The sequence below is a fragment of the Sphaeramia orbicularis genome, chromosome 12 (assembly GCF_902148855.1).
Source record: "Sphaeramia orbicularis chromosome 12, fSphaOr1.1, whole genome shotgun sequence".
NCBI classification, from domain to species: domain Eukaryota; kingdom Metazoa; phylum Chordata; class Actinopteri; order Kurtiformes; family Apogonidae; genus Sphaeramia; species Sphaeramia orbicularis.
The window spans coordinates 38,211,926-38,226,218 of NC_043968.1; the positions used below are offsets into that span (position 1 = coordinate 38,211,926).

Here is a 14,293-nt window from a genome sequence, read left to right on the forward strand (position 1 = left end):
AAAGTAGCACTAGGTCTTTATGGGTTAAGCATCAAAGATCAAATCCAGCTGAGTTTGCTCAAAACATAAGTATCAAATAAGTGTTGTGTAGAACAAAGAATGTAGAGACAGCACAAAAAAATACTTTGTGTTTGAGGTGTGATATATAAGCATCATGAGAGAGGACAAAAACGACAACAGGCTCAGTGCAGACTGGGCGTACAGTGTGATAACAGAAAAACAACCAGAGACACCTCAAAAGGTGAAAAACATACAGTAGCAGATGAGCTATAATGTGGTTTCCACGGCAGATGCAAACCTCCTCATTTACACCTCACAGCATCACTGAGTACATGGCTCGACATCGCAACAGCTCAGTAAAGGCACACATTTAGTTTTCCTTTCTTCACCCACTGTTGCATTACGGCAGCTTTTTTCTGGAGTTTGTGTTTCTTATACAGCGTGCTGTACTATCCCTAATTACATTATTTGTTATTTTTTTGAGATTTCTGCAGTTTCTAATCACACTTTGGTAGGGTGGATGATTTTTTTATATTGTCTGCTGATCTGTTTTTGTGAGCAATCCAAAATCTACTAACAGTATTGACCAGAAAACAAAGCAAAACACTAAAAACAGAAGCAAAGTACAGCAGAAGTACAAAAAAAAAATTAAAGAAGTTCTTGTGATGTTGAAGCAAAAGTGAAACTACTCGCAAGTCGCCACATGGGTTACAAACAACACAGTGTTCATGCACTTCTTTGGTTATTTAGGTTTACTAACCATGAAATACAGCAAACATCAGTAAAAAGCAGTTTCCATCATCCTGCAACACTATCATTAATCTCTACAGACTAAAATGGGCAATTTTAAGAGAAAACACAGCACAAAACATTAAAGTGATTTATTTCGGCAGCAGCTTAAACATTCTCAGCTTCATCTCGTCATTTCTAGATCACGCGTAGCTGATGTGATGAAGATGTTTGGTCTTACTGTGTGACCTAATAATGGAATTTTCTTAAAGTCACATGATAGCAGAACATATGAGGAGGAAGTGTGTCTTTTTATCACAATACTTGTCAAAATATTTTATATTACTATAGAATCACAGCAGACACAGTGTAATGACTGGAGCAGAAATTGTCTCTTCAGTAGTCCCTAAAGGAGGTATGCACTGAATTAACTTTTTGTACAACTGACAGACAACATCAAATAACACAATATATTCTGACAGCGGCTGTCACAAGTTGTGTCGACATCAAAAGAGCCCAGTGAGGCTTCAGACTTCCTGAATGTGTGTCATCTAATCTCACATCGGTTGGATGTTGTGTTTGGCTAAACTCTGACAATATATTTAGGTCGTTTTGACATTGCAGCATCATTTCCATCCCATTTCTTCTCCACCTGCTAATGCGTGAGTGCATTATGAAAACATCAAACACAGCCACCTCAAATACCCATCAACCACCTGTTGCACCGATGTCACACCCATAAAACAGGTCAAAGATCAGCAGATGGACCTGCTTATGCACAACAATACCAGCCTGTTTTACAATATGACCTACATCGGAATGTGAAAACCAGATAACCAGCCAAGACCCAAATTAGGAAGGATACCTTTAATTTCCTGATGCCATCTTGTAAATTAAAAAAAAAAAAAAAAAAAAAAAAAAAAAAAAAAAAGAATTAAATGTAGCCACTTTTGGGAAACAAATTGAATGAATTATCTGAGCTATCTAAAATATTCATCAAGATATATTTTGGTTCATAATACTATTGTTTAGCTTATATTTTATGATAATAGAGAACTGAAGTGGAACAAACTGAGGCTAATGTAACAATTATGTACAAATTAATACCATACTGCAGTACAAAAGAGAGTCAACGCTAGTAATGAACAAATAGAAAATATGAAATAGAAAAGCTTAGCTCCCTATGAGAGAATGTTAGCTGACATCAGTGAAGGTCAGGGTTGGCTGTTATTATTTTACAAAAACTGGCTGATTTGTTTAAAGTAGATTTTGTGATTTTCCAATTAATTACGTGAGCATCCCTTTTTCTGCTGATGAGGACATGCGTTTGTTGTGAAAGGGCTTCAAGTTCTCATTCTAGGAGTAGCTGAATAAGTTTAGACACACAGTGTCATAATAATTATTGTTTTATTATAACAATTTTAAAAATTTTAAAATGTCTATCACTGTTTCTGGTCTAGAAATCAAGGTTTCAAGCATTTTCATTGGACCTGAAGGCATTAAATAAATAAAAATATGAAATGATGAAACAGAATGCTTTAAATACTTTGGAGAATAATTGATTTGAAGCATATTTTTATTTTATGCACACGTAAACTGTCTTATGTCTGGGTCATCACACTGAAAGACTCATTTATATCATTTACAAGATATTAACACTCCTAATTCTTTAACTTTCCTAATGAGGTATGAAGTGAAATGTGGTAAGAACAAAGATTTAAATATCAAATGTACACTCTGAAAATCAATGCAGGAGTGGATTAATATGTTTAACAGTTTTACCACGCAGATATCTAGAGTATGCAATCATGGACGAATGACGTAACAGGGTGCTTTATTCTACTGTTCATTAAAGACCCGTGGCACATGTCCACAGGTCCACATGCCTTGAATACATTTGATTTTGACCACACAGACTGATCAGATCAAACATGCTGTTGTAGACCAGCAACGGTCATTAACAATGAATGAGAGGAATTACCATCTTTGTTCACTGCAGCTCCCTGGTGTTTCCCGTAGCTAATTCCTAATCTTAATGACTACCAGATAAGCACAAGTGTTAATTAAAGAGAGCTGCATGGTAATTATATCTCTGAGGGACCTGCGCCAATGCCCCCTCACCAGCACCTCCTCCAGCTGACACTCCAGTCTGGTTTCTCCACCCGCACGTTACTCGCTCACAACATTAAGCATTCACCGCTCTCACACTCCACTCATAATCTCCTCCTGACCCAGTGTTTTCACCTAGTTTCTGAAAATGGAGGGGGATCCGCACTCTGTGACATGGAAGTAATAAAATCACAATATTTTGGACTGGTCTCATTTGCCCAGAGCAGAGTTATAGGTATCGTTGAATCCCTGCCAGTGAAATCACTGAGAAGCATATGAAATAAAAGTCAATGTTTTCTCGATCCTCTGAAAAGGAAGAAATCTAAAAATGGATGCAGCTCATAAAAAACATGTTAGCCTTGAAAAAGTATTTCACATAACTCTAGAATCAGAAATCACCACTGCCTCACAGAAAATGAAATGTGGTAGAGGGGTGTGGGTGCCGCCGTTGGTCTTATGAAATTACCATGACATAAGAATCCATCACAACCAGCTTGTCTGCCTGGGTGCTTGCTTCTCCAGCAGAATGACAGCAATCTGTCAGCTCATCTGTGAGTCCACCCCACGAAGGGGAAGGACAGGCGGAAAATAATAACAGAATGGACAACAAAGGCTTTGCCAGCATCATGTGGTTATGAGTTGAGCTTATTAAAAACCACAGTGGAAAATAAATATGCAAACACCCCACCCGCCCCCTAGCAACACAATAAAATATGGTGTGAAAGACACAGAGTGAAGAAGGAGGGAGAACAGACTCCCCGCTGCTAATTTAATAGACTGACTAAAGCAGGCTATGCAATTCCATTATGTTGTGTCATCTGTCCCGCGGAGGTTGGATCAGTTCCTTGGGGAAGGTCACAGCAAATGACAGACATAATCAGATACAATCAAGTCATTTGGAATCCCAAATTAAACGCCACCGCGGCACGTTTAGACGCTGATGACACTGCTGTTTATTTCTGACGTCACTTCTCATTTGTTGGTTGATGATTGAGAAGAAGTCCAACACAGTGTCTTAACATGATGTCTTTAACATTACATTACTTATATTGCTTGTGTGATGATCACGTTGCACAGCACACGCCGGAGCGGTAGTAGTTAAGATACAATAGCCTGGATGATAATTTGATAATGATTGATTTTGTTAATGATGGGTAGATAGAGGGAAGGATTAGACAAGCCACATTAGAAATGACGTTTGTTGGAGGCTAGTCAAGCCAAACTAACAGATAAATGAGCTCAGTGCCTGTGACAACTCAAAATAAAGAGAGAAAAATGTTGAGTCTGAAGTTACCACAATTACTACTTAACATCACATTGTCAACCTGTTGCCAAGCAAATACACTGTCAGAGTAAAATATTTGTACCTCTTCTCATGAAATGATTGTGACAACGTAACTTATTCTTGATAAAGTTTAACTGGGACTGAGAATGTGAGTGATGTGTATAAATGGGAATAAAAAGACGAATGTTAACATAATTATTCCAACTCTATGGCCAACAGTGTACAGCGTATTGTATAAAATTTTAAAGTCTAAGCACAGCACAGCTCAGTGACCCACTGTGCTGCATGCTAAAATACTATTAAATTAATCATGTCTAATTTTATTTAATCAACAGCTGCTCTGATTATGTGTTTCCATGATATTACAGCTATGGCGTCATGACTTTTTTCAGTACCATCCAGTACAGATGAGACTGGCACTAAGAAAAGGCCAAACAAGAAAGTAACAGAAGGTAAAACAGAGAATGACCTGTGACCTACAGGTTTAAGCTCATCCTCAACCACTGAATCTGGACACATTCTCCAGTTATCATCCTCAACAACCAAAAAACTAAAGTTTTTCACCAGAAGCACAGAGCCAGTGGTTAACAAAAACATCATGACCATGTCAGGCTATTTGGATTATTTCAGACTGATTTCATGAAATTGTGTTGTATGTCACACCAGTTCTTATGGCATTTGGTGTGCTATATGTTGGCATTTTCATCCTTTCGTGTGTTATTCAGCGCTACTTGATCACATGTCAATGTATGCCAAGATCTCCAGTTCTCATATCCGTAACCGCTAACCCTAACCCTAACTCTAAACCTAACCCTGACTCCTCCAAATACATCCCACCACCCATCTAATAATATCCAGACCAGAGAATAATGATCGGTGGACGTGTGGGAAGAGGAGGAGGGCAGAGAGAATTTGGATCCACAGGCTCAGGACCATCACATCGGGGGGCCTCAATGATGATTGATGGCCCCGGGGCGTGATCTTGCTGGGCCTCGACCATAACCCTAACCCCCCCCTTCCCCAATCCATAAATTAATCTTACTTTTTATTTATGATTCCCCTTTTTTTAATGCAGTTGGGTTGTTTTAATTGAATCTTAAACGTTTATTTATATTTATTATTTATTTACTGCATCAGATGGGAGTTAGGGCAACTTTGTTTCGAGTGGTTATTGCAGTTCTTTTATGTTTACTTTTTTTTATCTATTTTTAGCACTTAAATTATTTTATTATCTTTTAACATGCTTTGTTCGGTTTGAATTTTAAGCACTTAATTATTTTTATTATCCCAGTACTTAATGTTTTACTAATTTTAGCATGGTGTGTTTGTCTTATCTTTTTAAGCGCTTATTGTTTACTCCAGCACTTATGCCCTCTTACAGAGATCTGCCTCCTCTAGGGCTGCCTTTGAATTTTATTTTACACAACTATTTACTCATTTTATTGAATATATACAACTCCTACAGGGTGGGGAAGCAAAATTTACAATGAACATTTAGTTGTTTTTTCTCAGCAGGCACTACGTCAATTGTTTTGAAACCAAACATATATTGATGTCATAATCATACCTAACACTATTATCCATACCTTTTCAGAAACTTTTGCCCATATGAGTAATCAGGAAAGCAAACGTCAAAGAGTGTGTGGTTTGCTGAATGCACTCGTCACACCAAAGGAGATTTCCAAAATAGTTGGAGTGTCCATAAAGACTGTTTATAATGGAAAGAAGAGAATGACTATGAGCAAAACTATTATGAGAAAGTCTGGAAGATACTATTAAAGAAGAATGGGAGAAGTTGTCACCCCAATATTTGAGGAACACTTGCGCAAGTTTCAGGAAGCGTGTGAAGGCAGTCATTGAGAAAGAAGGAGGACACATAGAATAAAAACATTTTCTATTATGTAAATTTTCTTGTGGCAAATAAATTCTCATGACTTTCAATAAACTAATTGGTCATACACTGTCTTTCAATCCCTGCCTCAAAATATTGTAAATTTTGCTTCCCCACCCTGTATATTTTCCTACCTAACCCTAACACTAACCCCTACCCGTTAATTATGTGGTATTTGACGTGGTGTGGACATACACGCGGAAAGCTTATAATGCGTACAGATGACACGTCAATTAAAAGTGGCGTGTTATCTGTGCAAAACTCATGATATCACGTTGATAATTTAATGTTTATGATCTTGTTGAAACTTGTTAGTAATAAAATACATGACAGAGCACTGAACTGTTACTTCATTTATACAATTTTCTCCACCACCACAAAAAGGCAGGTCTTGGGCATGAAACTGGAATGAAAATGGTCCAGCTCTACAGCAGTGATCAAAAATTTTACTTTTCAAGAGAGTTGATAAATAGGAAATATATAGGAAAATGTGTAAAATGTGTTAGACAAAAGAAATGTCACAGAAAAACTTTACTTATAGAGGAAAACTTTTGCCTCAGTGGGCATTGAAACCAGAAAGAATGACACTCAAAAGAAAGAACCATTTTTACACAACCCCTTGGCGTCCTCTGAACAGCAGGAATCATTCTGTCTAAAAAAAAAAAAACTGACAGAAGACTTCAAAACCACTCACGGACGAGGTCATGGTGGATGGATAGATCAAGTGTTTGAGTCTTGAATGTATCCCAGGAAGGCAGATCAGAAGGTGCTCATTTCACATTTAATATATACTAACTAACTAATGCAATGATAATATGTTTTATCCTGTGAATTGTGAATCATGCCACTGTCTCTTAGAATTTATTTTAAAAATGTGACAAAACTAATGCTTGTAATTACAGCATCATTTAAGAGAATTACCTGTTTTAGGCTGTTAAAAATCAGTCCTTGTGCTGTATGGTTTATATTTTTACATTCTCTACTGTTTCCCTCATTAGACAGTCAAATCATGGTAGAGTGTTCCATCATTAGACTAAAAACAATTTGAAACTCCATTATCTGTTGATTTTTATTTTTTTTTTACATTGTGGTTTTTTGTGTGTGTGTGTTTGTTTTCCTGCAGTGGAGAAAGAAATTATTTGTAACACAAAATCCTAATATGCAGATGGACACCAGCATGTATCACTGGAAACAAAGCAACTAAGCAAAAGCCTCCATTTAGGTCTGTTCATTAGTCAGAGTAAAGTGGCTGTCACGTATGGTCAGTAGGAGTGCAGAGCAATGTGGATTTAAGCCATTATGTGCTGCAATGCTTTTGTTCCCCTGGTAAAAAAAAAAATAGACCGGACACCATACTTCTTACTAGAATGGCTACCCTTTTACTGAATATAGTAACACTTCTGTCCGTATTTTTTTGCAAAGGCACGAGACTAATCCATGATTAATATGTATAAGGGTGTTTCTATCAAACTGGTCCCTAAAAACAAGACAGAGGGGCTAAAAAGTCAAACCAAATGTGAACTAATGTTATGAAGCATGTTTGGAAACACTCTGGGTCTATTTTAAAAATAAATATTTACTGAGATAAAAGAGAAACTATTTTTCAGATAAAGCACATTTTTATGTTTTATATTATTTTTTTATACAAAAATCTGCATGTAACATGTTAAAAAAGGACACGAAAACTATGTGCTACTATATTTTTTGAATATCTTTTTATTCTCGCAGGTACATTTTGGGAATCAAATTAATTATACAATTCAGAGTGTTTCACAAAAATGACTGCTGTTGCAAAATCGCTTGATTTATTTGTGTTTAAATGGGCAGGTTTCACATGTAACGCCAGTGGACACGATGGGTTACATGTGAAACCTGGAAGGAGACTGAGATTCATGAAAAACCCACGTCTTGATTAGAAAAAACACTAGGATCATCACATTTAACACAGTGTCTTTATTTATAGCGCTACATAATACCATTTAAAGGCATGTTTTCCAGATCAAATGCACTGACACCAAGGTAGCTTTTCATGTCCTAATATTGGTCCTATTTTTGGCCCCAATATTTGATTAAAAATTCATTAATTTTGGGATGGCTCAGAGGAAGAGTATAATTTTTTTTGCATTTATCTGATGTCATTAATAGGTACATCCTGGAAGAAAATATGTCTAAATTTCTCTTTTATTATTGTGTCTAAAAAGCAGGTACCAAAATGAACCCAGTTTCATAGAAGTACCCATAAGGTTAACCTGAAGTCTGAGAATAAAGTGGAAAAATATGTACATCCATCAGAGGAGGTTAGATGGTCTCTTGTGTTTGTTAGTGTGAGTGAAAATACAGGCTATTATATGTTGTTTGTTGGTGGTTTAAAAATCCTATGGAATTAGAAGAGCGGACGAATTATCTTGAAGGAGGTCTGGGTTCTTTCACTACACTTTAGTTTATATTTTTTCTGTTAGTGCAATCATGACAAATGCATCCTCATTAACAATTGGATAGAAATGTTGGGTCACAGAAAAGCTGCTTCTAAATCTACATATTTTTGCTTTCAAGAATGACATCATGATATTTTGGGCGAGTGCAAATTGTAAGCCTCCTCTGCACCATCAAGAAGCGATGCCTTTTAAGAGTAGGAGTGATGGGGGATGCATGCCTGGCATTGCTTTCAGGCTAGAGAGAAGTACCTCAGCTACAATTTCAAGACCATACAACACAGATGAACAAACAACGGATGATAGAAGGGGGAATTTAAGGACAGGAAAGAAGCATTCAATCACTGTTGTTTTTTTGTTTTGTTTTGTTTGTTTTTTTTATCAGACTACAGCATCAAATATGGACACAGTCATTATAAGCCTTCAGACTACAAATGTTCAGACTGAGAGTTTTTCTCAGCTTCATATGATTGTGAATGAAATATCTTTGCATATGGTAAATGCTAAGACAAATCTAAACATTTTATGCCTTTTTTGACTTAACATTATATTTAATATGGTGCCAATGTGCGATCGAGGAAGTAATGCATCCTGTGAAAATAAAATGTTAGCTGAAACTGTATTTCTGTTTCTTTTACTTTCTGTTATGGAGCATAGTGAGGTTTAGTTTCAAAGAACCTGTTATTTGGGGAAAAACCTGCCTTAGCAACATCAAATTCTGAATTACTTCGTACTGAGAAACCTGTGAAAGCAATTTCAGATCAATTTTACTTCAGATACAGACAGGTTTCATCTTATTTTCTAGTAGGCTGTTATAAAGGCAATAGCTCATCCACTCAACAGGTTGCACATGTGCCAAATTGAGACTAATCCACCCCCAGTGTGTTTTCTATTAGTTATAAGTTAAAAGTACTGAAACAAAACAATCACAGTGAAACAATTAGCAAAAGAGCTGCAATATGATTTCAGGTCAATATTGTTCTGCCCATTTTGGCTCTTGAGAATAGAATTTCAAGTCCCTTCTGTTTTATAGTTTCAGCCAACTCATTCAGGGCTTTGGATAAGAGGGCCAGCCCACACTGACAGCTTACACCTTCTGGAGTGAGACAGTAATAGCATTACCAACAATGCCAGCGCACAATATAAACACAAATCCAAAATCACGACTCACAAACCACCACGTATTTCTAAAAGCGTATGATTGGATGAACGACTGAATCAAAAACAGTCATTACCGTTTAAATTCTTACCTCTGGTTAAGGTATGAGTGTACAATAGCCTCAAGCTGGGACTTGTTTGATCTTTTTCAACCATAAATACTTATTCTGACTGTTGTTGCTTGGGGACTTTGATAACCAAGATAAGAAGTTCCTGTTTCAGAGGTGTTCCTTGAGGTCTATAGGCTGAGGGTAATAAATATTCAAGAAACTGTCAAGCTCCTTTGTGTGAGAGTGTAATGAAACCAGTCAGATAGGCAGTGTTTATTCCCAAGAATAATTATATACTTAAGAATCATATTACTTTCCCAGCTGAACTGTACTAAGACTGCACAGCACAGACACCATCAATCAAACATTCCGATCTAAAAACATCCTCAAAACAAATTAATACAAATGATGATTATAGATTGTTTTTGTTTGGGTTGGGTTGGATTGGGTTTTTTTTGTTTTGTTTTTTTCTTTTTGAAAAAGATTTGTCATCATAGCTCTTGACTCCAAAGGGAGGCCAGGTTGTGCTTTCTTTATAGATACAGGGACTTGTTTCTAGATAATTCTTGGTCATCCATTAGGAGTGACTAATGCTACATTGCTTCTTTCAGGAATAATAATGGATGTGATATTGGGCTTTATGGTGCATTTTATAGTGGATTCACAGAACATTCATCCATTTTCCACCAAATATTACCTGATTAGTCTAGTAATATGTTACCGTATCTCAATATTTTCTTTTCAACCACTCATTCATTCTTACCACTTGAATTCTTGCCACATATGAGGTGCTGGTAGGGTTGCAGCAGACCCCAGACCTCCGAGTCGTTGTTGATGGCTTGCTCCAGTGATTCCAGCGTAAACTTGGGGATGCCGTTGTCCCTTTCCACCAGCGCGCTGCGCAACACACGGCTGAACACCTCTCTGAACAGACTCTCCATACAGGCCGTGAGGTATATGGCAGCGTGTTCGTGGATCCTCAGGGCCACCCGACTATCTACCATCCACCTGAAGAACTTCCCCACGGAGAAGACCAGTCCGCAGCGCGCAGACTTCCCTCTGCTGAACTTGTCCCCGGTGCTCATGTTGTAGAGGGACAGGGCGCTGAGAGCCGCCGTGATGCAGTTGACAGAGATGGTCCATGAGAGCACCACCTTGATGGCACTCTGGATCTCATGCTTGGTGCACTTGGCGTAGCGCAAGCTGAGTCGCTGCGCCTCGCGGGCTACCCTCACCAGCGCGCGGCTGATGAGAGCCGAAAGTCGCGCCAGGACCTCCGGAGACGGGCTGCCGACCATCAGCTCCTCGTCTTTCCTCAGTGCGCCCTCCACCTCTCCGAGACTCCATGGCGCGTCCTCCAGCTCGGGCAGCTTGGCGCACTGACCCGAGCACTCCAGTATCTCCGTGTCCTCCGCCAGGACTGTGTTCACTGTGTCCAAACTGTTTTGTCTGCTGTGCATGGATTCCGTCAGATGCCAGCAGTTTCCCCCATGCGAGACGGACTGATGCGTGTCGGAGCAGCACAGCGACACGCTGGACGACCTGACCGAGTCCGCGGCTCCACCATAACCAGAATCAAGCGTTAAATCCTCCAGCGTCCTCACGACTGTCTTACCCTTGCCTGCCATAACTGCACCGCATACTGTTGGGTATGCGTGGTCTCAGTTAAAAACCACAAACTCGTTTAGGTGCTTTATCTCACCGGTGTCCGAGGGCTCCGCTGTATTTCCCCAGCTTAAACGGTAAAAAAGTGAAACGATGGAAGTGAGTTTCTACTTTCCTCCTACTCTCAGTACATTGGTGCCTTCAGTCTCTTGTCCACAACTTCTCACGCGTAACCTGAGAGCGCACAAACCTCCGCGCTCACTGCAACAAGCGCCGCACAGGCAGTCTTAATAGAGAGGAGGGGCTTGGAGCCCCTCAGGCTGAAACAAGCCAATCCACGTCTCTATCAGCTGTGACTGACACAGACAACAGGCTACCTTTCAGCAAAGGCTACCTGCTGTTGAAATGTAACTGCAGAATCAGATCCACACGCAGCCTCACTGACTGTACCAACAAATCTGTTATTTGTAGCAGTGGAGATGCAGATCATCACGGCGGTGCCAGGAGATTCCCACTGAGACGACACATGGTGAAAGTGGGAATGCACTCATAGCAGCGCACAGAAACACCGTGACGTGTTTACGCATAGACGGGCAGCACAAAAACAGCATGAAAGCCTCTGTATTTACACTTGAACTCAACCTTATAACACGGATGAGGAGAGAAGGAAACGTGAACAGAACTTCTGGTAGATTCCACTGAAGTAGGTTCTCCCCCTGATCGGGGGAAGAACCCAATTGTAATCATACAGGTCTTTCAGACAAAAAAATACATCACTGAACATTCATATCACTTGTTCATGGCTTTGAATATTATAAGGAACCATTTTATTGACTTCTCCATCCTGAGTTTCACATTTATCTCACCACGTTTGATTTATCGCTCGTTAATGTCTAACTAACAATAAGCATATTATTTTAGGAATAGGAATAAATTCTCTATAATAATTGTGAATGAATTTTATCAATTTATAAGGTAAACAGACAAAACATCACGTTACTGCAGTGACAAGATGTTATTTCTTGGTATGTCATCCCAGTAGCATCCACTCCAGATAGTTTTAAATAAAAGTTACTCTGCAGTGAACATCTTGCTTTAATGCCAGATCCCATAAATATTTCTGAGTTCCAACACATTGCTCTGAGCTTTTTGACATCAGTGATAGAAGTACCTCAAAGTCCAGTAATAAGATGCGCAGTCCCGCTTCAAGGTTAAGAAACTCTCCATTTTGATACTGAGTGTTTTACATTTCATAATTTTAATTTTATAGGCCATAAAAAACAAAGCTTGAGCTGAATCCTGAGGACAGGCTGAGACGAACAGTTGGTGGAATGATGATTCATCCATTCTGCTGGGGCTTCTCCTTGTATGTCTGAGCTGGACTAACCATCTGTCCACAATGCGTGCCATGCCAGAGGCCCTTTCATATTTTCTTTGCATGACTCTGCACAACCCATGCCAAAATTGAAAACTTACTACTGGAATGAAGGGCAACAGCCATAATTTGAGAGATGAGGACACCCGCTGCTATTAAATGACTAACAGGGAAAATAGTAAAACAATCCTGCTTGCATTGTGATTGATTTCTTTTAAAAGCCTATATACTTTAAAAAAAAAAAAAAAAAAAAAAAAAAAAGGTAGCATGTAGTATTATTACTATACCCTCTGATAAAAATTAAGACATCTGTCTCTCAAAGTATAACAACTACACACTAGATGATATTACATGACATTATTGATCAAAATTTCTTTTTTCATGTCAAGGCCCCATAATATGACATAGCAAGGGACAATATGGACCAATTTGAACACATTTTTGCTTCTGAGATCAGAAACTGTAGATAAATATTGACAAGAAAAAACGGGGAAGTGGTATAAATGTAAAATCTCTTTAAAAATGATATCAGTGTTATAACAGTGTTGATTAAAAATGACAGCTAACGTGACATTTCTGTAATATACAGAATATAAAAATAGTTTCAAGATCAAAATGAACAGATCTTCTTTGACATTGGCTGAGTTCATCTTCTGCAGTCTGCTCGTGATGCATTGCAGCATATCTTGCTGACTAACTCAGGTGAGAGTGGTGGAGGTGGGCAGCTGTCAGCTGCTTCTCTACATGCACTGTGGTCCTGTAAAGCTGGTCCTCACTTATTAAGCCTTGGTTGCCTGGTAACAGCAAAATGATCATGATTTTCCTAGCAAGATGATAGATTGTTAGTATTTTGTCAGCAGAATAAATGGCTTCGTGCTTCCATAGAGCATATTTACCCATATTTAGATTCTACAATGTTTGAAATTCCCGTTTTAAAAATGTACTTGAGTACATGCGCTTCATGCACATAGATATTGTACAGTGTGATATTTTTTAATCACGACTTATTGTTACATATTGTCCATTTTCCAATTCACTGTGTTGTTTAAATGTAGGTCACAAAACACAAAAATGAAAATGATAAAAATAAATAAATAAAATTAAATTAAAAAAAAAAAAAACGAAAAGTGCAGTCTTCAGTCTTCATTACGTTACAATAATGAACAGGGGAAGAGCCGACCACATCTGCTATCTTGATGTTATACCGCCTCACTGTGGCGAAATCGGAGAACTTGCTCTGCAGCCAGAGCTACACTTTATTTCTTGCATAATTACAAACCTATTTATGTAAGAGAATATGTGACGCACTTCTATTCCTTGACATTAAAAACCTCAAGACAAAATAAGTGAAGCACTTAATAATACTAAAACTACTAATAAAAACACAGGGTGCACACTTACAAATGTCAGTGCATACATACTATTATATAAAAACATTATTGCGGTAGGCGAATGTCAAAGCAATATCCATGTTGTTTTAAGTAGGCCTACGGTACGAATGCAGGCGCTGTGGCTCTTTTCCTTTGATTTAGGTAAAATATTTTGTTGTTGTCAGAATTAAAAAAAAATAAAAATAAATAAATAATAATAATAATAATAATAATAATAATAATAATAATAATAATAATAATAATAAAAGTTTTTCGTGTGTACGGATAC

At 38.1% G+C, this 14,293-nt stretch overlaps 1 protein-coding gene across 3 annotated transcripts in view; it reads right to left on the bottom strand.

Annotated features, from left to right (window-relative positions):
* btbd11a (BTB (POZ) domain containing 11a) overlaps positions 1 to 11,803 on the bottom strand; it is a 194,226-nt gene extending 182,423 nt beyond the window's left edge. For 2 of the 3 annotated variants that reach the window (XM_030150173.1, XM_030150174.1), the window contains exon 1: positions 10,418 to 11,803. In XM_030150173.1, coding sequence (XP_030006033.1) covers positions 10,418 to 11,282 — 865 coding nt within the window. In that variant the 5' untranslated portion in view covers positions 11,283 to 11,803. The remainder of the gene's footprint in view (positions 1 to 10,417) is intronic. The other variant, XM_030150172.1, reaches the window with a different exon arrangement.
* Positions 11,804 to 14,293: the final 2,490 nt, after the last annotated feature.